At 43.9% G+C, this 24,172-nt stretch overlaps 1 protein-coding gene across 4 annotated transcripts in view; it reads right to left on the reverse strand.

The window, feature by feature from the left end:
• LOC121551853 (plakophilin-4) overlaps positions 1 to 24,172 on the reverse strand; it is a gene marked incomplete at its 5' end in the record, with an annotated part of 103,249 nt that overhangs the window by 9,295 nt on the left and 69,782 nt on the right. For all 4 annotated transcript variants that reach the window (XM_041864565.2, XM_041864555.2, XM_041864552.2 and 1 more), the window contains 6 exon segments: positions 1 to 192; positions 1,224 to 1,341; positions 2,594 to 2,777; positions 15,244 to 15,457; positions 16,860 to 16,992; positions 18,376 to 18,586. In XM_041864565.2, the coding sequence (XP_041720499.1) occupies positions 1 to 192; positions 1,224 to 1,341; positions 2,594 to 2,777; positions 15,244 to 15,457; positions 16,860 to 16,992; positions 18,376 to 18,586 (1,052 nt within the window).

Here is a 24,172-nt window from a genome sequence, read left to right on the forward strand (position 1 = left end):
CTGGTCTTCCTGGGAGCCCTTTTTCTTCTTCTTCTTCTTCCTGCCCCAGCAGCTGGAGTCCACGTCCTTACTGGGAGACTCACTTCCCAGCAGACCATCCAGCTCCTGGGATCCCAGCAGCCTCGACGGCGGCATCTCCAGCTCCAGGCGATACGACAGGTTCCTTAGAGTGCAAATACAGTTCTCCACAATCTAGAGAGCGAGAGATGGAGGGGTAATTGATTTGATTTATTTACATCTTCATTGATTTAATATGTTTCTATTGGTTTGGCAATGTGTGTGTGTTAACAATTTCCTTGCCAATAAAGACTTGATTTGAGAGAGAGAGAGAGAGAGAGAGAGAGAGAGAGAGAGAGAGAGAGAGAGAGAGAGAGAGAGAGAGAGAGAGAGAGAGAGAGAGAGAGAGAGAGAGAGAGAGAGAGAGAGAGAGAGAGAGAGAGAGAGAGAGAGAGAGAGAGAGAGAGAGAGAGAGAGAGAGAGAGAGAGAGATCTCAATAAGTACACTATGCATCATAAGAGGTTTGTTCCAGTGAAATAGTGCTCAATAAGCTAGGCAGCCTCTGTGTGTGGGTGTGGAGACATGCAGGCTTGCTGTAGCAGTATAAATTAATTAGGTATGGGACCCATGGTGTTATAACAGAATAAAGTGTCTCCACTTAGAAACAGAGATTTGGGTATTGACAAATGGGTTTAATTCCTTACTGTTTGATGCCAATATACTGAGATATGAGCATAGCAATAAATGCACAGGATGTGTCCCAAATAGCACCATATTCCCTTTATAGTGCACTTCTTTTGACCAGGGCCCATAAGCGCACAAGTCAAAAGTAGTGCACTATATAGGGAACAGGGTGCCATTTTGTAGGGAATAGGGTGCCATTTTGGGATGCACCAACAGAGAGGCCAAATATGGGAGATAATCAACTGGAACAGCTGGCTAAGGGACCAGTGATAAAGTCTATGAACTTTTAATTGCACACGATTAACATTGTAGACCTATGGGCTGATAGAATGCCTTCCCAGTCAAGTTACTGAGCTGTGCAAGTAAATGTGATTGAGAAATGATCAATTCATTCAAAACTGGTAGGGTAGGATTTCTCCTTCTCCCCTACAGCTGCCTGCCATCGTGTGACAACATATTTTCTAGTAGGCACTGTGTGTGTGCACGTGTGTGTGCATATATGTAGGTGTGTGTCTGTAAGTGTGTCTGTGTGTGCACAGACCTTGCTGTCGAAGTCAGAGGTGTTGACACAGGCCTTGATGACGTAGAGTAAAGAGTCCACCAGTCCCTCACAGGAGCGCATCTGTTTTCTAGCCTCCTCACCTGCTGAGCTCAGGTTCCTTTAGAACAACACAAACACCAGTCAGGATATAGGCCCCTACAGCACACACACACAATCACACACACACACACACACAATCACACACACACAATGAATTCACACACAAAGACGGCCCAGCAACATACACAAACAGCCACTTTAAAAAAGAAAGGCTTCGTCCCAAATGTCACACTATTCCCTATTTAGTGTACTACTTTCAACCAGGGCCCATAAGGCTCGGTTTAAGGTAGTGCACTATAAAGGGAATAGGGTAGCATTTGGGACACAGACAATCTGTTTGTGTGTGTTACCTTAGCGCGACGCTGGTGTGTGTTGCAGGGTTTTAATTGCTCAGTCCCATCCATAATGGATGAGGCTCTCTGGTTGGCCTGAGTGATGCAATTATGAGTGCTTTGGAGTGGGAAATGAGAGCCTAACTGAGTGCGCTCAGAGACACAGCTCCATTTGCTGTCACCAATTAGAGACCAAACTGACTGGCATGCGTCCGAAATGGCAACCTGTTCCCTATTTCGTGCAGGACTTTTGACTAGGGCCCATATATGAGGATAGGGTGCCATTTGGGACGTAGGCACTGCCTTCAAAGGAAGGGTGGCTGGAGAGCCAGAATACCCTTTACTATGGCTGTTTTATTTCCTCTACAATGACTGACTGTGTAACAATCACATAACATATGCATCCACTTACTCTGTGTATTATGGCTGGGGTAGATTGGTGGGTTTCAAGGGCCACCCCACTGGGCAAAAACTGGTTGAATCAACATTGTTTCCACATCATTTCAACCAAAACATTCAGTGTGATGATGTTGAATCAATGTGGAAAACTGATTGGATTTGCAAAAAGTCATCAACATAAGGTAATTTCATTTTTCTTCTTCATTTAACCTAAATCCCATGATTGGGTGACATTTTTGGTTGATTTCACGTTAGGTGACTACTCAACCAAATGTAAATCAAAACTAGACGTTGAACTGACGTCTGTGCCCAGTGGGACATTACTGTATCTGTACACACACAGTACACAGACTTTCTAGCACTGTGTATTTTTTTAATTAATACAGTCATAGATTACCTGTTTACAATGCATTATTTGTAAGTTCCCATGGTCAGGTTCGACTCATTCACTAGTCATGACTCGTGTTCGTAATATTATTTACAGAACAGCTGGAAGGCTATGTTCAAATATGATCCTGGCTGCAGTAGCTTGAAACATCCAGAAGGGGGTGATAGCATCATACACAGAATGTCCGTTACCTCATACAGCCACTGGTGTTCCTCAGGACCAGAGAGGAGTGGAATTTGAGCTTGTGGTCCTCGTCGAATGTCGAGCTGCTCCATCCGGAATGGGGTATGATCACAGTGTTGGTCAGAGTAGTTAAGGCATCCCGAATGATTGTCATCTTGACGGAGTCACAGGAGGAGAGGTTCCACAGCACCCCTGCAGAGAAGCGGGAGGGACAGGAGGGGGGGACATGTTAGAGAGAGAGAGAGAGAGAGAGAGAGACAGGGCCACAAACCCCTGGTTGTGTCAGCTGTCATGTGCAGTTGGGCTAGCCCCACAGAGCTGCTGAGGACTAGGGCTTTTTATAGCTCAGCACACACACAGAGAGAAGAGATGAGAGGACCAAAGGAAAAATAATAGCCCTCATCACAAATGAAACCCATCCTCCAGCAGAGAGACATCGGGCATCTGGATCAAATAGAATCTTAGAAGCATTACATATCCTCAGGGCAACTGAGGAAGACTTTTCACTCGAAATGAACACAAACACCATATGGTACTGGCTCAACGTTTAAACGTATCATATAAATAATGGAGCATGTCTCCCGATATCATGTAATCATTTTATTCATTTGAAATGCACGTATGCTAACCACTGATATTTCTAGTATACAGTATGTGATGGAGGGGCCCTTTGATGCTTCATCTGCTCCGGATTACCCAGTGTGGAGCATGTTCTTTTAATTAGATAGCTGTTACTGGCAGCAGAAAACACAGGCTGATTTCTGCAGGGCGTCAGTAACCTTGGTCAGGGCTGCAGCTCAGCTCCTATCTAACTACAGACAGCGAGAGAGACATAGAATGTGTCCCAAATGGGACCATGTTCCCTAAATAGTGCAATACTTTTGAACAGAGCCCTAGGGCACCTTATTCCCTATGTAGTGCACTACTGCTGACCAGATCCCTATGGGAACCCTATGGGACCTGGTCAAAAGTATTGCACTATATAGGGAATAGGGTGCATTTGGGATGCATCTATAGCTGCTACCTCCAAGACTGCGGGCACAGCAAAAGAGAACTATCTACACCCCGCTGATTGGCAGATCTCTTTGGTTGTGTGTGAGGATAGGCAAGCATGGGATGGGAGTGATGCCTGGTGTACAGTGTGTGTGTGTGTGTGCGGTGGCCAATGGCAAAATATTAGAGGCCGTCCTCTTGCCGTTTTATAGCCAATTTCCTGTTCTACACATGGGTGGAGAGAACATTTTACAGTTTTTAAGCTGATTTCCTGCAATTCTGCACAATTTGCCAATGGCTTATGCCATGTTCTTATGCTATCTGAGTGACTCAAACATTATAACAGAATCAATAGGGGCCCCATGCCATGACATTTGTAGATTCTCCCTGACTGTCTAGTTTTTATTTTGCCGATCGTTAGCGCTCAAAGATGATCTTATTTAACAATATATTGCTCCATTATATTTTCAACATATTTTATATCTGGTTTTAGAAAACTTTCACCATCCCGAAATCATATATTTTGGAGTGGAGGCAACAATTAAATGAATATAGGGGGAAAACTGCTGTGTGTGCGTGTGTGTGGTGTAGGGGTTGTTGTGTGTGTGCGTGTGTGTGGTGTAGGGGTTGTTGTGTGTGTGCGTGTGTGTGGTGTAGGGGTTGTTGTGTGTGTGCGTGTGTGTGGTGTAGGGGTTGTTGTGTGTGTGCGTGTGTGTGGTGTAGGGGTTGTTGTGTGTGTGCGTGTGTGTGGTGTAGGGGTTGTTGTGTGTGTGCGTGTGTGTCCAAGTAATCCTTGTGGTTTCCTTGAGCTCTCGTACTTCCACCACAGTGTGAGTGTGTATGCTATGTTTTCTACACACGTCTTATCTTCTCTTCAGTGAAACCAATGGAAATCATCACGCCCATTACTATAGCCCAAGGGCACAATATAAAGACGATGCCAGCAAGGCATTATAGAGCCAGATCTGTCTGTGGTTCAAATAGTGTCCGTTCCGTCCCTATCCTTTGAGTTACCCTGTTTAACCATGAAAGCATCTCTCTCCACGGTTAACATTCAGCCAATGAAGCCTCTTATCTGCTCCTGACAGCACCATGTGGGGCTGCATACCAAAGCTATAACATCACCTCCGCTATAACGTGTATGCTGTGTATGCTCAGGCCCTGGGATTCATTTCAATCAAACCTCTCTGTGCTGAGGATTCATGTTTTCTCTTAAATCCACAACTTGGATCCCTCCACAGCCTCATAGAGGATCTAGATACATTTTCTAACCTCTCTGGATTACAACCAAATTATGATGAGTGTACTATATTACGTATTGGATCACAAAAAAATACAACTTTTACATTACCGTGTAGTTTACCAATAAAATGGTCTGATGGTGATGTGGATATACTTGGTATACATATCCCGAAATAAATAAATGATCTCACTCCAATACATTTTAATAGAAAGTTAGCAAAAATAGATAAGATCTTGCTACCATTTGTGGGAAAATCACCCTGATTAACTCTTTAGTAATATCCCAGTTTACCTATTTGCTTATGGTCTTGCCTACACCTAGCGAACAGTTTTGTAAATTATATGAGAAAAAATTATTCCATTTTATTTGGAACGGCAAGCCAGACAAAATTAAACGGGCCTATTTATATAATGAATATGAATTTGGAGGGCAGAGATTATTAAATATTAAAGCATTAGACCTCTCACTAAAGGCTTCAGTCATACAAAAGTTATACTTAAATCCGAACTGGTTCTCTAGCAAATTAGTAGGAATGTCTCACCCTATGTTCAAGAATGGTATTTTTCCCTTTATTCAGATTACAACCTCTCACTTTCAGTTATTTGAAAATAGTGATTATCTCCCAAATATCACTATTTCTAAAACAAGCCATAGAAAGTTGGTTGCAATTTCAATTTCATCCACCAGAAACGACAGAACAAATAATGCAACAAATATTGTGGTTAAACTCAAATATACTAATTGATAAAAAAATAACAAAAAATTTGACAAAATGTTTACAAAAGGTATAATCTTCGTAAATTATATCATAGGTAGGACTGGTGGCATTATATCGCACATACAGCTAACAAAAACATATGGAAATGTCTGCTCTACCCAAAATTACAACCAACTAATTGCAGCATTACCGCAAAAATGGAAGAGGTAAGTGGAAGGTCGGCCCTGCATTAAAGACCATAATTGGTTAAGGAAAATTGTGATAAATAAAAAAGTATACCAGTTTAATTTAAGGACCCAAAAATTGACAGCCGTGCCATATAGATTACAAAATAGTTGGGAAGAGATTTTTGACGTACAGATTCCATGGCACGTGGTTTATGAACTGATACGCAAAACGACACTGGATTCAATACTTAGAATTTTTCAATTTAAATTATTATACAAAATTCTTGCAACCAATATAATTGTATTTATATGGGGGATACAACCTTCCCAGCTCTACAGATTATGTAGTTTGTTTTTGGTCACAGGTCCAGGAATGGCTGAAGAATTGCAATATTTACCTGCAGCTAACCCTGCAGATAGCACTACTGGGTGATCTGAAACGTCATAGCCAATCGATCAATAATATAATAATAATTTTAGCAAAAATGTTTATTTTCAATTTACAATGTGTAGAAACAATGAGAAAAGAGAGGTTCAGAACTTTTGTTAAACGTCACAGAAATCCAATATGGATGGTCTTAAGAGATAGATGGGAGGGGTTGAATGGAGCTGAAGGTTGGGACTAATAACAATGAATAACAACAAGATAACTAATGTAAAACATACTGTGTCCGTAAAACGTATATGGGGCCTCCCACTCCTCTTTCTATTCTGGTTAGAGCCAGTTTGTGCTGTTCTGTGAAGGGAGTAGTACACAGCGTTGTACGAGATCTTCAGTTTCTTGGCAATTTCTCACATGGAATAGCCTTCATTTCTCAGAACAAGAATAGACAGAGTTTCAGAAGAAAGTTATTTGTTTCTGGCCATTTTGAGCCTGTAATCGAACCCACAATTGCTGATGCTCCAGATACTCAACTAGTCTCAAGAAGGCCAGTTTTATTGTTTCTTTAATCAGCACAACAGTTTTCAGCTGTGCTAACATAATTGTAAAAGGGATTTCTAATGATCAATTAGCCTTTTAAAATGATAAACTTGGATTAGCAAACACAACGTGCCATTGGAACACAGGACTGATGGTTGCTGATAATGGGCCTCTGTACACCTATGTAGATATTCCAGCTACAATAGCCATTTACAAAATTAACAATGTCTACACTGTATTTCTGATCAATTTGATGTTATTTTAATGGATAAAAAAATTGCTTTACTTTCGAAAACAAGGAAATGTCTAAGTGACCCCAAACTTTTGAACGGTAGTGTATGTGTGTGTATGTATGTATGTATGTATGTATGTACAGTTGAATTTGGAAGTTTACATAAACTGAGTTTAAATGTATTTGGCTAAAGTGTTTCACAATTCTTGACATATAATCCTAGTAAAACTTCCCTGTCTTAGGTCAGTTAGGATCACCACTTTATTTTAAGAATGTGAAATGTCAGAATAATAGTAGAGAGAATTATTTATTTCAGCTTTTATTTATTTTATCTCATTCCAAGTGGGTCAGAAGTTTACATACACTCAATTAGTATTTGGTAGCATTGCCTTTAAATGGTTTAACTTGGGTCAAACGTTTTGGGTAGCCTTCCACAAGCTTCCCACAATACGTTGAGTGAATTTTGGCCCATTCCTCCTGACAGAGCTGGTGTAACTGAGTCATGTTTGTAGGCCTCCTTGCTCGCACACGCCTTTTCAGTTCTGCCCACACATTTTCTATAGGATTGAGGTCAGGGCTTTGTGATGGCCACTCCAATTCCTTGACTTTGTTGTCCTTAAGCCATTTTGCCACAACTTTGGAAGTATGCTTGGGGTCATTGTCCATTTGGAAGACTCATTTGCGACCAAGCTTTAACTTCCTGACTGATGTCTTGAGATGTTGCTTCAATATATCCACATAATTTTCCTTCCTCACGATGCCATCTATTTTGTGAAGTGCACCAGTCCCTCCTTTGCTGTTGTTCTGGGATTGATTTGCACTTTTCGCACCAAAGTACGCGTCTCCTTCCTGAGCGGTATGACAGCTGCGTGGTCCCATGGTGTTTATACTTGCGTACTATAGTTTGTACAAATGAACGTGGTACCATCAGGCGTTTGGAAATTGCTACCAAAGATGAACCAGACTTGTGGAGGTCTACAATTTTCTTTCTGAGGTCATGGCTGATTTATTTTGATTTTCCCATGATGTCAAGCAAAGAGGCACTGAGTTTGAGGTAGGCCTTGAAATACAGTGGGGGAAAAAAGTATTTAGTCAGCCAACAATTGTGCAAGTTCTCCCACTTAAAAAGATGAGAGAGGCCTGTAATTTTCATCATAGGTACACGTCAATTATGACAGACAAAATTGAGAAAAAAAATCCAGAAAATCACATTGTAGGATTTTTATGAATTTATTTGCAAATTATGGTGGAAAATAAGTATTTGGTCACCTACAAACAAGCAAGATTTCTGGCTCTCACAGACCTGTAACTTCTTCTTTAAGAGGCTCCTCTGTCCTCCACTCGTTACCTGTATTAATGGCACCTGTTTGAACTTGTTATCAGTATAAAAGACACCTGTCCACAACCTCAAACAGTCACACTCCAAACTCCACTATGGCCAAGACCAAAGAGCTGTCAAAGGACACCAGAAACAAAATTGTAGACCTGCACCAGGCTGGGAAGACTGAATCTGCAATAGGTAAGCAGCTTGGTTTGAAGAAATCAACTGTGGGAGCAATTATTAGGAAATGGAAGACATACAAGACCACTGATAATCTCCCTCGATCTGGGGCTCCACGCAAGATCTCACCCCGTGGGGTCAAAATGATCACAAGAACGGTGAGCAAAAATCCCAGAACCACACGGGGGGACCTAGTGAATGACCTGCAGAGAGCTGGGACCAAAGTAACAAAGCCTACCATCAGTAACACACTACGCCGCCAGGGACTCAAATCCTGCAGTGCCAGACGTGTCCCCCTGCTTAAGCCAGTACATGTCCAGGCCCGTCTGAAGTTTGCTAGAGTGCATTTGGATGATCCAGAAGAGGATTGGGACAATGTCATATGGTCAGATTAAACCAAAATATAACTTTTAGGTAAAAACTCAACTCGTCGTGTTTGGAGGACAAAGAATGCTGAGTTGCATCCAAAGAACACCATACCTACTGTGAAGCATGGGGGTGGAAACATCATGCTTTGGGGCTGTTTTTCTGCAAAGGGACCAGGACGACTGATCCGTGTAAAGGAAAGAATGAATGGGGCCATGTATCGTGAGATTTTGAGTGAAAACCTCTTTCCATCAGCAAGGGCATTGAAGATGAAACGTGGCTGGGTCTTTCAGCATGACAATGATCCCAAACACACCGCCCGGGCAACAAAGGAGTGGCTTCGTAAGAAGCATTTCAAGGTCCTGGAGTGGCCTAGCCAGTCTCCAGATCTCAACCCCATAGAAAATCTTTGGAGGGAGTTGAAAGTCCGTGTTGCCCAGCGACAGCCCCAAAACATCACTGCTCTAGAGGAGAACTGCATGGAGGAATGGGCCAAAATATCAGCAACAGTGTGTGAAAACCTTGTGAAGACTTACAGAAAACGTTTGACCTGTGTCATTGCCAACAAAGGGTATATAACAAAGTATTGAGAAACTTTTGTTATTGACCAAATACTTATTTTCCACCATCATTTGCAAATAAATTCATAAAAAATCCTACAATGTGATTTTCTGGATTTTTTTCTCATTTTGTCTGTCATAGTTGACGTGTACCTATGATGAAAATTACAGGCCTCTCTCATCTTTTTAAGTGGGAGAACTTGCACAATTGGTGGCTGACTAAATACTTTTTTTCCCCACTGTACATCCACAGGTACACCTCCAATTGACTCAAATTATGTCAATTAGCCTATCAGAAGCTTCTAAAGCCATGACATCATTTTCTGGAATTTTCCAAGCTGTTTAAAGGCACAGTCAACTTAGTGTATGTAAACTTCTGACCCACTGGAATTTTGATACAGTTGAAGTTGGAAGTTTACATACACTTAGGTTGGAGTCATTAAAACTCGTTTTTCAACCACTCCACACATTTCTTGTTAACAATCTATCGTTTTGGCAAGTCGGTTAGGACATCTACTTTGTGCATGACACAAGTAATTTTTCCAACAATTGTTTACAGACAGATCATTTCACTTATAATTCATTGTATCACAATTCCAGTGGGTCATACACTAAGTTGACTGTGCCTTTAAACAGCTTGAAAAATTCCAGAAAATGATGTCATGGCTTTAGAAGCTTCTGATCGGCATATTTTTTTAGGGGGTAGATCAGCTTTAATATTGCAGATAGATTGTAGCTTCCATCAATGTAATTGTCTGCATCACTTCCAGTCCCCCATATATATTTTTTGCAAATATACAGTTGAAGTCGGAAGTTAACATACACCTTAGCCAAAATCTCTGCAGTGATTGAGTGCCTTTCTCTACTAGCTTAGCCTATAGCTTTGTTTGCCTTGGCTTTCTCCGATGGCTGTTTAGTGAATTCCCTCAGACAGAGTGCATTGTAATGTAGTGATAACACAAGCACACACACAGTGTTGGTCTAGCACTCAGGCAAACTGAAATGACCCAGGTCTGTCCCGCTAGCCATCAACACCCAAGTTCCTCCTCATCGCCCCTATAGCTCTATTTGAAGAAGCCGCTAACCACCAGCCTTTAAACTGGCCCTGTGGAAGCCGCCTGGCTGCCGCAGTCTTTTTGATTTGGGATAATTCTGCAGCTGAGCCCAGTGAGGTGTGACTGACAGGGGTCTCTATAAAGTCAGGCAATACCTATGTGTCACATTTGACAGTCAGAGGGAACAGCCTGTGTGAATGAGGCTTGATCTCTCAGATCTTGGCTCAGTCCTATATACTGTACTTTGTGTGTTTGTTTATGTGTGTGTGTGTGGCTAGGTGCGGGAACACTAGCCCCAATGTAAACTAATGCCCGAGCTGGAGAGGTCCCGTATAGCTCAATTGGTAGAGCATGGCGCTTGCAACGCAAGGGCTGTGGGTTCGATTCCCACGGGGGGCCAGTATGAAAAAATGCATGCACTCACTAACTGGAAGTCACTCTGGATAAGAGCGTCTGCTAAATGACTAAAATGTAAATGCAATAAGCTGTGATACGCTGTGACACAGGAGCCATTCATCCGTCTTCGAATCATTCCTCGAAAGACCGGTCATTTGACTGTGGCCTAGATTTATAAATTTAGGGAGTGTGTGTGTGAAAAGAAAGAGAGAGTGTGTATGTGGACTTGTTTATGAGAGCGCGAGCGAGCGATGGGGAGGGTAGTGTGTGTGTCTCTCATAGCTTGGGAAGCAGTGATCTGGCTAAAGGGCTCCATTCCGCCCCATAATGAAATCTCCACTGAGCTTGTTATTCAGTTACTGTCTGCAGGAATTAGGTGCTGAAGCCAGGATAGCCCTTACAGTACCCTGAGCTAGTGGGTCAGGTGTTTAGCCGCTTCTGATTGGCCAGAGTAAGGGTGTGGTCGAGTATGAACAGGCTCTGATTGGGTAGATTAATGGGTGTAGGTCAGGCATTAGTTGACTCTGAGAGTGAGAGAGTTAGAGGGGCGTGAGTTTGCATGTGCTTTGCTATAGAGTTGTGATGAGCATGTAGATCCATTGCAATACTAGACCCAAAAAGCACCCTATTCCCTATGTAGTGCACTACTTTTGACCAGAGGCTATAGGAAATAGGGTGCCACTGCCATTTGGGACGCAGTCCTGGACAGTCTTGTGTCCGCTCAAAGCCGAGGGCTTGCTTGAACACGCATCATTAAAAAATCAAGACTAGCTTTGACACTGTTATTCAGCCCTGGGCCAGTGGGGGCAGAGCGGAGAGCTCTGTGTAGACTAGTGGATAATACAAAATAGTTTCGTTTTCCCCATTCTGTAGGGTGTGGCTGACTACAGTATAACCATGTGCCTGAAGTCTCAATACATTTCTATAGTGGCTGCAGGTTGAGCAAGATGACAATCTGTACTCTGCCCTACATCTGAGGAAATGGAAGCTTTGCAGCAGCTCCAGTGTGTCTCGCTCGATGAGTTCTGTTCAATTTCAAAGGAACGCTGATTAGAGATGAGTGCCGTGGGGCTGATTTCCCTACAGCTGTCTGGAAAAACACACAACACAAGGCCCAAGGTTAGCCCTGTACCTGCCTTGACATCTAAACATAGGCACTTCTATTCAAGGGAAGCTACATAGGGACAGAAGCAATGATCCCATCCACCCACCCACCCCACCCCCACACACATACATACAAACTAATGTAATATAATGTCATGTAATGTCATTTTGTTCCTTCCCTGGTTGTGTGTTGGTGGGTGGTTGCAATTGTGACAGCGGGTCACATGCGGACAGACAGTGCTTTGTAGGACAGGGCCCCTGTGTGCTGCTCAGAGCAGCAAGGCCCAGGCTGTTTTTATGTCCAGATGCTGCTCCCGCCGTAGGGGCCAGGTGACACCTGTACTGCCACTGGGGTGACAACAGCCAAAGGAGGCCTGGCACTTTGATCTCAGAAGCCTTGTGAGGACAGGCCATAACCACAACAGCTGCTGTGGGAGCCAGGGACCAGGCCTAGATTGCTTGACATGTCCCCACAACATGACCCCCTGACCTGATTAGAGAAGAGAGGAGAGGCAGCTCCTCCTCCTCCATTAGTGGCTCACATGGAGCATGGCTGATGATCCCTCCCACTGGAATAATAACAGAGCTCTGGTCAAAAGTAGTGCACCATGTAGGGAATAGGGTGCCATTTGAGACGCAGACATACAGGACATGGAGCTTCAAAAACAAGGTTAAATTACACCGCCAACCATGTTTTCAAGGGTAGAAATATGTTGGAGGGTAATTGGAGAGTAAGTCTTGTCAGTTCCAATTAGCCCATTGGCTTTGGCCAGCAGGTAGGGAACTGTGGATTAATCTGATTGGTTGTGATTATCCAGAGGTGACGCTGTGATCGATGACCTTCTCTAATTGCTAAGCATTCTGGGTCTTCAACTACCAATTAAACATGCGGCCGATGCTTTTCAATACACGCAGTCGTAAAGCGTGCTCACGACAGGTGAAAGCAATTTAGTCCAAGATTTGTGTGACACACGTCTGCCTTGAATTGGCCTCTCATTTGAATGCCAATTAAAAAGACTGGCTAGAAGTGACTGAAATGCCAGTGGTTCCATCCCTCATAATCCATTCTGTTATGGGCTGCATGTGGTTCTGATGGGTTAGTTCCGTAATTCACCCTGTCTGTGCTTAGGAGACACTAAGAAGAACTGTCTCTTCCTTTTCCTTGGAGAAGAATTAAACAAACACCAACTTGATTGACACATGAGACCAATGTTCCCTCCCTGGGACTGCCACACAGGAGAAATATCAGTCCGCGCAGAGAAGCACAAGATTGAACTTCATGTAACTTTCCCCCTTAGTTAACACTATCAACGTTTCCCTTTACTGTGGGAAATGTGATCAAATCAACGCAATATTAGCACTTTCAATCCAGCATACCGAAACACAACGAACTATGCAAGACTTAGTATGCAAAACTAACTATGCAAGAGATTCTGTTGTAGGCAGAATGCATCGGAGTAAGATTCTATTGCATTGACACGCACGACTCAGCCTACTCTACACAGTACGAGGGTTGTGAGTAGATGTGCTTGTTTCAAGGTCAAAGTGAGAGCTGCATGTAGCCACGTGCACATTTGTTCATATCCTTTGCTAGTTAGTGAGTTATTAGCCCAGTTATACATCATTTGTAGTCAGCAATGGGGGAGTGATTGCTTCCTACAAGAACAGAAAATGTGTACATTTCTAGACATCTTTGAAAAGCGAGTCAGGTAAAGAGCTTTTTTTATGTCTTAAAGGGGCAGTGTTGTATTTTGAGAAAGGCTTGAATAAGCTAAGTAGCCAATAGGCAGAGGGTAGCATAATTTGTCTGATTCTCTGTAATAATGGTATGGGAATAATAATGCATTTAATTTTGTAAAGTGGTTTCTTGCATCAAACAACACAACACCATTTTCAGTCCCCTCCTTGTCTGAAGGACAAGTGGATAAACAGGTTAATTTCAAGCCCTGCATGTTTTTTTTTTAAGTCATGGAATGTAGGCCTACATTGAACACCACACATTCACTTCTATTGTAGGCTGAATGATAGAACAGTTATTTACATGTTAAAATGTTATGGGATGCATCTTCTCTATTGTTTTTGATGGTAGGCCACTCTGGTAGGCCTACATTATGATCAAATAGCCCCAGTAGCCTACTTGGCCACTGTTAAAACTGTAACTTAAAGTGGGTACAGCCTCAGTGTTCACAGTAAATGCACGCTGGAAGTTGCACAGAAGTTTCACAACGTTCAAGTTTGCGTTCAGCAGACATGAAATTTGCTCAGTGCGGGAAAAACATTAGAGGGAACATTGCATGAGACTCAAGCCATATCTCCACTTCACTTCCACAATGTATTACTACAGAAAGGAGCAAATGAATGCTGCATTTTGCTGGTGCTCTCTGTGTATTGGTAGCCTGAAGAATCCATTACACTGTAACCTGAGCTACAGTCAGAGACAGAGCTGAGCTGTATACAAACAGCTGATTCAGCCACCTGGGAGCCGAACATCTTGGCTTGCTTATTTCTGTAATACTCCATGTTGATCCTAAACAACTTGGATGTATACCCTGTTTGCAGAGCTCCAGCCACACAGGGAAAACTGCACCGTGTGCATTGGGAAACGAGTGTTCGCTCAAACGGCAAGGTCGTTTGCAATGAGTGTTCTCATTGGAAAGTTCAGGCAGTACCCTCCTCCGTTTTAAAGTGTTATCTCCCATTTCGTGTCTACTATACACGACCCAGGAGAGGGTAGTGAGGAACTCCAACCCCCTAATATGAATGACAGCGACTCGTGGAGAACTGGTCAAGACCAGACTAGCATACACAGTGGCTTTTCCCTTTATAGTGCACTACTTTTCACCAGGGCTGGTCAGCAGTAGTGCACTATATAGGGAATAGGGTGCCATCTGGGACACAGGCAGTGACTCATGCCAATTGACTGGTAAAGCGGAGGACTGGCAGGCAGGCAGGAGAGAAGGTTAATAATTGAACAGCTCTACTTCAGGTTGTGTAGTAATGTTCCTGTCCCACAAAAACCCTGTGGTGGAACTCCAGTGGATCTGATTCGGGCAAACGTCACTAAATAATGAATGAGTGAAATAATATGTAACTGTGGAAATGGGACCATTGTGAATATGCCAGATGGAAGAGCGAGGGAATAGCACACAGAGCTGTGGTGTGGAAAGGCACGGTCCGTGGAGGTTCATGGTTAAAGAGGCAATTTGAAATGAACACTGCTTTCTCACCCAGAGAAGCAAAGAGACACACATATATGCAAGTGCAATTACACACAGAGCGAATTTATTATGCATGCACACACGCTCATACACACGCGCACCAAACACACACACTGAGTGAATTCACAATGCACATGCAAGCACACACACACACACATAACACTCACACACACTCTCACTTACCCGTGACCAGCTCCCTCACTTCAGCGTCCACAGTCTTCCTCAGCAGTCTGAGCAGAGCGGGGACGCCACCTGCGTTTCTCACGGCAACCTTGTTGTCGTCCATGGCTTTCCCGTAGACCAGGTTCCTCAGAGCTCCACAGGCGTTCCTCTGGACCTCCAGGGTTTTGTGGTCTAATAGGTCCACCAAGTGCTTGATGCCCCCTAGACGGCACACCTACAGAGATGGGGTTATACAGTGTTATTAAGAAGGCCCTGAACACAAATTCATTGGTTTCTACAGCAAAATACCACAGAGAATTGATAAACAATAAACAGGGGGAGTATTTTAAGGTGGATGGATATTGTGACATCACAGCCTGTTATAAGATAACATGATGGTCTCCATTACACAATCTAGGCTTTGCATTTATTCATGTAGCTAAGCCGGGATGCTGAGAGAATGTATACCAATAGCTTTCTTCATGCCAGATGAAAGAAATATGGAAAATGTCATGCAAATCTTTAGTGTTCACATAGAATGCCTAAACTATAGGGTGGATACAAGGTGTGAAACTCATAATACAAAGTGTTGCAGTAATTTAAAGAGATTACGCAAACAATAGCATTCTTATGCCACTTTCCACGTATGACTAGATTTAAATAGTTGACTTTTTGCACCCGAGGGAAAAAAAATAACAACATATCTACAGAGCCGACAGTTGCCTTTTATCAAAACCTAGAAAAGACTCAATGTTCTTTCCTTGAAATACTTGAAATGTGTGTCTTCGTAATGTATGAGTGTGTGACAAAGAGCGAGAGAGAGAAAGAGTGAGAGACAGACAGACTGACTGACAGAAGAGACCGTGTGTTTGTGTTTATAAAAAACAATGTATCTTCTTTGTGTGTGCGCATGCGTGTGTGTGGCTGTGGGTTTTTGGTTTTACTATCGTTGTGGGGACCAGAAGTGGAGCCACGGCCTGTTCACCCCGCTACCATCTCAGTTAAGTGTGTGTGTGTCTCAGTATAGGTTAAGTGCTGTGAAGCCCCTGCTGATTCTAAGAGTACCAGCACCCAGTTGAGCCGTGAAATTCCAGAGGGAGCTGGAGTGGAATGGAGTGGTCAGCCCAACCCACCCTAGTCAGGGGGGGGGGGGGAGAGAGAGAGAGAGAGAGAGAGAGAGAGAGAGAGAGAGAGAGAGAGAAGAGAGAGAGAGAGAGAGAGAGAGAGAGAGAGAGAGAGAGAGAGAGAGAGAGAGAGAGAGAGAGAGAGAGAGAGAGAGAGAGAGAGAGAGAGAGAGAGAGAGAGAGAGAGAGAGAGAGAGAGAGAGAGAGAGAGAGAGAGAGAGAGAGCCTCTGCTGCAGCTCAGTCCTCTCACACCCTAGGGGAATCTCAATTGTATTTCCTCGATTCCTCGCATCCGCTCTGCTTGCCTCCTCCTTATAACGCATCAGAGAAGATCCGAAATAAACCTCCTTTGTGCTTTGAGATGAAGATGAGGAGAGAGGATGTGAGGAATGAAGAAATTTCCGTTTAGATTCACCCCCTTTGGGATGGGAGGCACGTCACAGCGAACTGCAATCTGGGTACTGATGAAGGATATGTGAAGCAGGGAAGAAGATTGAGCAGTGAGTACGTACCGCAGCCTTGACTCTATTATCTCCGAAGCACAGGTGCTGCAGGTATGCGGCGGCGTTGGCCTGCACCGAGGGGAACTGGTGCTGCAGCATATGAATCACCTCAGGCAGCTCAGGGTCACGCCACGCAAACTCCCTGGATCACAGACACGGAAAGAGAGATTTCAGACACACAGACACACAGACAGAGAGACAGAGGGAAACACACACACACACAGGCACGTATCAGTATGATGACAGCACGCAACAACTATTCCTCCCTTACCACAGGGCTGGGGCACACTGCAATAAGTTTATAGGCCAGGAAATTACATTGACATCGGCATCTATTACACTCCAGGATGATTGCTTTTCTCCCAATATAAAGGAGGATACTTCACTGGGGAGAGTTTCATTTGGAAGACTCTAAAAGGTATGTCTTGCCTTTTGGACAATCACTGCCATGAGCTTCTCCCAGTTCATAAAGCTTCATTCATTTAATCTGCAAGGCCCATATAAATGATGTCTACTAGAATTAAACTTTTCTACTAGAATTCATAAACCTTATGACAAGAGAAAAGCATAGATTACAAAGTCTGCGTCTATTTCAGAACTTGTGTTTGACTTTGACCTTCTGACAAACGGAGTAAACTAAAGACATCGAAGTGAGAAAGTAGCAACGTGAGGTACACCACGTCCTCATTGTGATAGAATTGGCTGTATTGATGTGCGAGTTGCAGGCTGTAATGCTCCTTGCCTCAGTGTGTGCTACATGAAGCAAGACACAAGTCCAATCAAATCAAATACTATTTTCATCTAAATTACCCTGGGGGCACAAACAGCCGATACCAACACCACTGCTACATTTCCCCTGGTACGGAGTAGGGACCCAGTTGATGCAACAACATGTTTCTCTCAGATGCTTTTAGCCCTGCCTCGGAATACGTCCCAAATGGCACCCTATTCCCTTTACAGTGCACTATAGAGAATAGGGTGTCATTTGGGACGCCCCTCGGTCTGACCGCAGTCTGCAGTGTAGAGCAGAGCAGGGAGGCCCCCTGTCACCCTTTCTTACTACTCTCAGCTAGAGCAACACACAGCGGTGTGAACAGCACTCCCAATGTGCAAGGTCAGGGGTTTAGCGCTCCAGGTCCAAAAACCCTGGCTCACATAGTACACATGCCCCTGTAGCAAGAGTAGACACAGCAGTTCACTGAATCTGAGGATCCATTGTAAAGTGGTCCGTGTAGCCGTGTAGCTTAATGGCTAAGGCTCTGGATGCCTGCCCAGGGGGGCTTTGCGTTTGAATAGTAAGAGGACACTAATGTTGACCCAGCACTATATAGGAGCCCAGTAAGCACTGTTAGAAGCACTGTTAGTCCCAGTGGGTCATATTCAGTAGGTACCAAACGGAAGCAAATGGGCCAAAACGGGGAGGGATCTACTGGGATTCGTCCAATAAGAAAAGTTTTTTGTTGTAAAACGTTTTGCTACGTTGTGCACTAATGAATATGACCCTAGTGCCTATTTGCCTGCTTACTTTGGGTCCTTCTGGATGCTGTCTATGGAGGGTGAGCGGGTGGTCCCGTCGTCCATGACGACTGGCTGCCGGGCGTAGTTGCCCTCGGAGGGCCGGTATTGGGCAGGGCGGTAGGGCTCGGCGTACGTGGCTGCCGTGTTCAGAGTGTAATTGTTTCTTTGGTACGTCATGGCACTGCGCTGGCTGGAGGTCCTCTGGAGGGTCCCTACGCCTGGAACGACAAAGAAAAACAATTCAGATTGATTTGAACAAGGCAAATATACAACAGCTACCAGACCTAGACTACACTAGACCTGCCTGGCCTGGCGAAGATTAGCAGTGTTGTTCAAAGCTGATTTTGTACGTTTGCCCACTGACAAAGAAATGATCAGTCTATAATTTTAATGGTAAGTTTATTTGAACAGTGAGAGACAGAATAACAACAACAAAAATCCAGAAAAACGCATGTCAAAAATTTTATAAATTGATTTGCATTTTAATGAGGGAAATCAGTATTTGACCCCCTCTCAATCAGAAAGATTTCTGGCTCCCAGGTGTCTTTTATACAGGTAACGAGCTGAGATTAGGAGCACACTCTTAAAGGGAGTGCTCCTAATCTCAGTTTGTTACCTGTATAAAAGACACCTGTCCACAGAAGCAATCAATCAATCAGATTCCAAACTCTCCACCATGGCCAAGACCAAAGAGCTCTCCAAGGATGTCAGGGACAAGACTGTAGACATACACAAGGCTGGAATAGGCTACAAGACCATCGCCAAGCAGCTTGGTGAGAAGGTGACAACAGAACTGTCAATCTCCCTCGGGCCTGGGGCTCCATGCAAGATCTCACCTCGTGGAGTTGCAATGATCATGAGAACGGTGAAGAATCAGCCCAGAACTACACGGGATGATCTTGTCAATGATCTCAAGGCAGCTGGGACCATAGTCACCAAGAAAACAATTGGTAACACACTACGCCGTGAAGGACTGAAATCCTGCAGCACATATACATGCCCGTCTGAAGTTCGCCAATGAACATCTGAATGATTCAGAGGAGAACTGGGTGAAAGTGTTGTGGTCAGATGAGACCAAAATGGAGCTCTTTGGCATCAACTCAACTCGCTGTGTTTGGAGGAGGAGGAATGCTGCCTATGACCCCAAGAACACCATTCCCACCGTCAAACATGGAGGTGGAAACATTATGCTTTGGGGGTGTTTTTCTGCTAAGGGGACAGGACAACTTCATCGCATCAAAGGGACGATGGATGGGGCCTTGTACCGTCAAATCTTGGGTGAGAACCTCCTTCCCTCAGCCAGGGCATTGAAAATGGGTCGTGATTGGGTATTCCAGCATGACAATGACCCAAAACACACGGCCAAGGCAACAAAGGAGTGGCTCAAGAAGAAGCACATTAAGGTCCTGGAGTAGCCAGTCTCCAGACCTTAATCCCATAGAAAATCTGTGGAGGGAGCTGAAGGTTTGAGTTGCCAAACGTCAGTCTCGAAACCTTAATGACTTAGAGAAGATCTGCAAAGAGGAGTGGGACAAAATCCCTCCTGAGATATGTGCAAACCTGGTTGCCAACAAGGGTTTTACCACCAAGTACTAAGTCATGTTTTGCAGAGGGGTCAAATACTTATTTCCCTCATTAAAATGCAAATCAATTTATAATATTTTTGACATGTGTCTTTCTGGATTTTTTTGTTGTTATTCTGTCTCTCACTGTTCAAATAAACCTACCATTAAAATTATAGACTGATAATTTCTTTGTCAGTGGGCAAACGTACAAAATCAGCAGGGGATCAAATACTTTTTTCCCTCACTGTAGGGAATAGGGTGACATTTGGGACACACACTGAGACGTGTTGCCCACAGGAGGTTGGTGGCACCTTAATTGGGGAGGACGGACTTGTGGTAATGACTGGAGCAGAATAAGTGTAATGGTATCAAATACATCAAACACATGGTTTCCATGGTTTCCAGGTGTTTGATGCCATTCCATTTGCTCCAGTCCCGGCCATTATTATGAGCCGTTCTCCCCTCAGCAGCCTCCACTGGTGTTGACTGGAGTATTTAGTATTTTATTAGGATCCCCATTAGCTACAGCCAAAGCTACTCTTCCTGGGGTCCACACAAAACATAAAACATGACATAATACATAACATTAATAGTCAATTACAGCTGAAGGACAGAACTACATAACATGACATAATACATAACATTAATGGTCAATTACAGCTGAACGACAGAACTACATAACATGACATAATACATAACATTAATGGTCAATTACAGCTGAAGGACAGAACTACATAACATTACATAATATACACTGCTCAAAAAAATAAAGGGAACACTTAAACAACACATCCTAGATCTGAATGAATGAAATAATCTTATTAAATACTTTTTTCTTTACATAGTTGAATGTGCTGACAACAAAATCACACAGCAATTATCAATGGAAATCAATTTTATCAACCCATGGAGGTCTGGATTTGGAGTCACCCTCAAAATTAAAGTGGAAAACCACACTACAGGCTGATCCAACTTTGATGTAATGTCCTTAAAACAAGTCAAAATGAGGCTCAGTAGTGTGTGTGGCCTCCACGTGCCTGTATGACCTCCCTACAACGCCTGGGCATGCTCCTGATGAGGTGGTGGATGGTCTCCTGAGGGATCTCCTCCCAGACCTGGACTAAAGCATCCGCCAACTCCTGGACAGTCTGTGGTGTAACGTGGCGTTGGTGGATGGAGCGAGACATGATGTCCCAGATGTGCTCAATTGGATTCAGGTCTGGGGAACGGGCGGGCCAGTCCATAGCATCAATGCCTTCCTCTTGCAGGAACTGCTGACACACTCCAGCCACATGAGGTCTAGCATTGTCTTGCATTAGGAGGAACCCAGGGCCAACCGCACCAGCATATGTTCTCACAAGGGGTCTGAGGATCTCATCTCGGTACCTAATGGCAGTCAGGCTACCTCTGGCGAGCACATGGAGGGCTGTGCGGCCCCCCAAAGAAATGCCACCCCACACCATGACTGACCCACCGCCAAACCGGTCATGCTGGAGGATGTTGCAGGCAGCAGAACGTTCTCCACGGCGTCTCCAGACTCTGTCACGTCTGTCACGTGCTCAGTGTGAACCTGCTTTCATCTGTGAAGAGCACAGGGCGCCAGTGGCGAATTTGCCAATCTTGGTGTTCTCTGGCAAATGCCAAACGTCCTGCACGGTGTTGGGCTGTAAGCACAACCCCCACCTGTGGACGTCGGGCCCTCATACCACCCTCATAGAGTCTGTTTCTGACCGTTTGAGCAGACACATGCACATTTGTGGCCTGCTGGAGGTCATTTTGCAGGGCTCTGGCAGTGCTCCTCCTGCTCCTCCTTGCACAAAGGCGGAGGTAGCGGTCCTGCTGCTGGGTTGTTGCCCTCCTACGGCCTCCTCCACGTCTCCTGATGTACTGGCCTGTCTCCTGGTAGCGCCTCCATGCTCTGGACACTACGCTGACAGACACAGCAAACCTTCTTGCCACAGCTCGCATTGATGTGCCATCCTGGATGAGCTGCACTACCTGAGCCACTTGTGTGGGTTGTAGACTCCGTCTCATGCTACCACTAGAGTGAAAGCACCGCCAGCATTCAAAAGTGACCAAAACATCAGCCAGGAAGCATAGGAACTGAGAAGTGGTCTGTGGTCACCACCTGCAGAACCACTTCTTTATTGGGGGTGTCTTGCTAATTGCCTATAATTTCCACCTGTTGTCTATTCCATTTGCACAACAGCATGTGAAATGTATTGTCAATCAGTGTTGCTTCCTAAGTGGACAGTTTGATTTCACAGAAGTGTGATTGACTTGGAGTTACAATGTGTTGTTTAAGTGTTCCCTTTATTTTTTTGAGCAGTGTATAACATTAATAGTCAATTACAGCTGAAGGAAAGAACTACATAACATGACATAATATATAACATTAATAGTCAATTACAGCTGAAGGACAGAACTACATAACATGACATAATACATTAATAGACAGGTACAGAACTACATACATTTAAAAATAAAAATACACACTTATGCCTTAGCAATCCATGCAAAATCCATTTAGTTACAGTTGCTTAGTGTTCCAATTTCAGGTGTTCCAATTGATTCATAGATGTTACGGAATGCAAGCGCAACGAAAACAACAATGGAAATTCAACAATTCCTCCAGCTAAGTCTTCAACCACAGTTGTTACCCTAGCAACCCTGCCATTCAGCTCATAAATGAGCTACAGATGGAGTTTCCTCCCCGCTAAGGCTTCAATTTAATCATTCACCTCAGCAACCGTGTTGGAGTTTCCTCCTAAAGTTTCAATTTAATCCTTCACTTTAGCTACATACATGGACATTTTAGATATCCATCACGCCACTCCATTCAACATTTTACATTTACATTTTTGTCATTTAGCAGACGCTCTTATCCAGAGCGACATACAGTTAGTGAGTGCATACATTTTTCATACTGGCCCCCCGTGGGTAACGAAACCACAACCCTGGCGTTGCAAACACCATGCTCTACCAACAAATTGAACAGTCATTATTATTATCAGATGGGCTTCACTTACATCCTTCTTCATGTGTAGTGTATAGAAATGAACTAAACCAAACTAAATTTGACGTTTTACAGTCTACCGCCCATAAAGGGTTAAATTAGGTATTTACAGTGGGGGAAAAAAGTATTTAGTCAGCCACCAATTGTGCAAGTTCTCCCACTTAAAAAGATGAGAGAGGCCTGTAATTTTCATCATAGGTACACGTCAACTATGACAGACAAAATGAGAAAAAAAAATCCAGAAAATCACATTGTAGGATTTTTTATGAATTTATTTGCAAATTATGGTGGAAAATAAGTATTTGGTCAATAACAAAAGTTTCTCAATACTTTGTTATATACCCTTTGTTGGCAATGACACAGGTCAAACGTTTTCTGTAAGTCTTCACAAGGTTTTCACACACTGTTGCTGGTATTTTGGCCCATTCCTGCATGCAGATCTCCTCTAGAGCAGTGATGTTTTGGGGCTGTCGCTGGGCAACACAGACTTTCAACTCCCTCCAAAGATTTTCTATGGGGTTGAGATCTGGAGACTGGCTAGGCCACTCCAGGACCTTGAAATGCTTCTTACGAAGCCACCCTTCGTTGCCCGGGCGGTGTGTTTGGGATCATTGTCATGCTGAAAGACCCAGCCACGTTTCATCTCCAATGCCCTTGTTGATGGAAGGAGGTTTTCACTCAAAATCTCACGATACATGGCCCCATTCATTCTTTCCTTTACACGGATCAGTCGTCCTGGTCCCTTTGCAGAAAAACAGCCCCAAAGCATGATGTTTCCACCCTCATGCTTCACAGTAGGTATGGTGTTCTTTGGATGCAACTCAGCATTCTTTGTCCTCCAAACACGACGAGTTGAGTTTTTACCAAAAAGTTCTATTTTGGTTTCATCTGACCATATGACATTCTCCCAATCCTCTTCTGGATCATCCAAATGCACTCTAGCAAACTTCAGACGGGCCTGGACATGTACTGGCTTAAGCAGGGGGACACGTCTTGCACTGCAGGATTTGAGTCCCTGGCGGCGTAGTGTGTTACTGATGGTAGGCTTTGTTACTTTGGTCCCAGCTCTCTGCAGGTCATTCACTAGGTCCCCCCGTGTGGTTCTGGGATTTTTGCTCACCGTTCTTGTGATCATTTTGACCCCACGGGGTGAGATCTTGCGTGGAGCCCCAGATCGAGGGAGATTATCAGTGGTCTTGTATGTCTTCCATTTTCTAATAATT

The sequence above is a fragment of the Coregonus clupeaformis genome, chromosome 4 (assembly GCF_020615455.1).
Source record: "Coregonus clupeaformis isolate EN_2021a chromosome 4, ASM2061545v1, whole genome shotgun sequence".
Taxonomy (NCBI): Eukaryota; Metazoa; Chordata; class Actinopteri; order Salmoniformes; family Salmonidae; genus Coregonus; species Coregonus clupeaformis.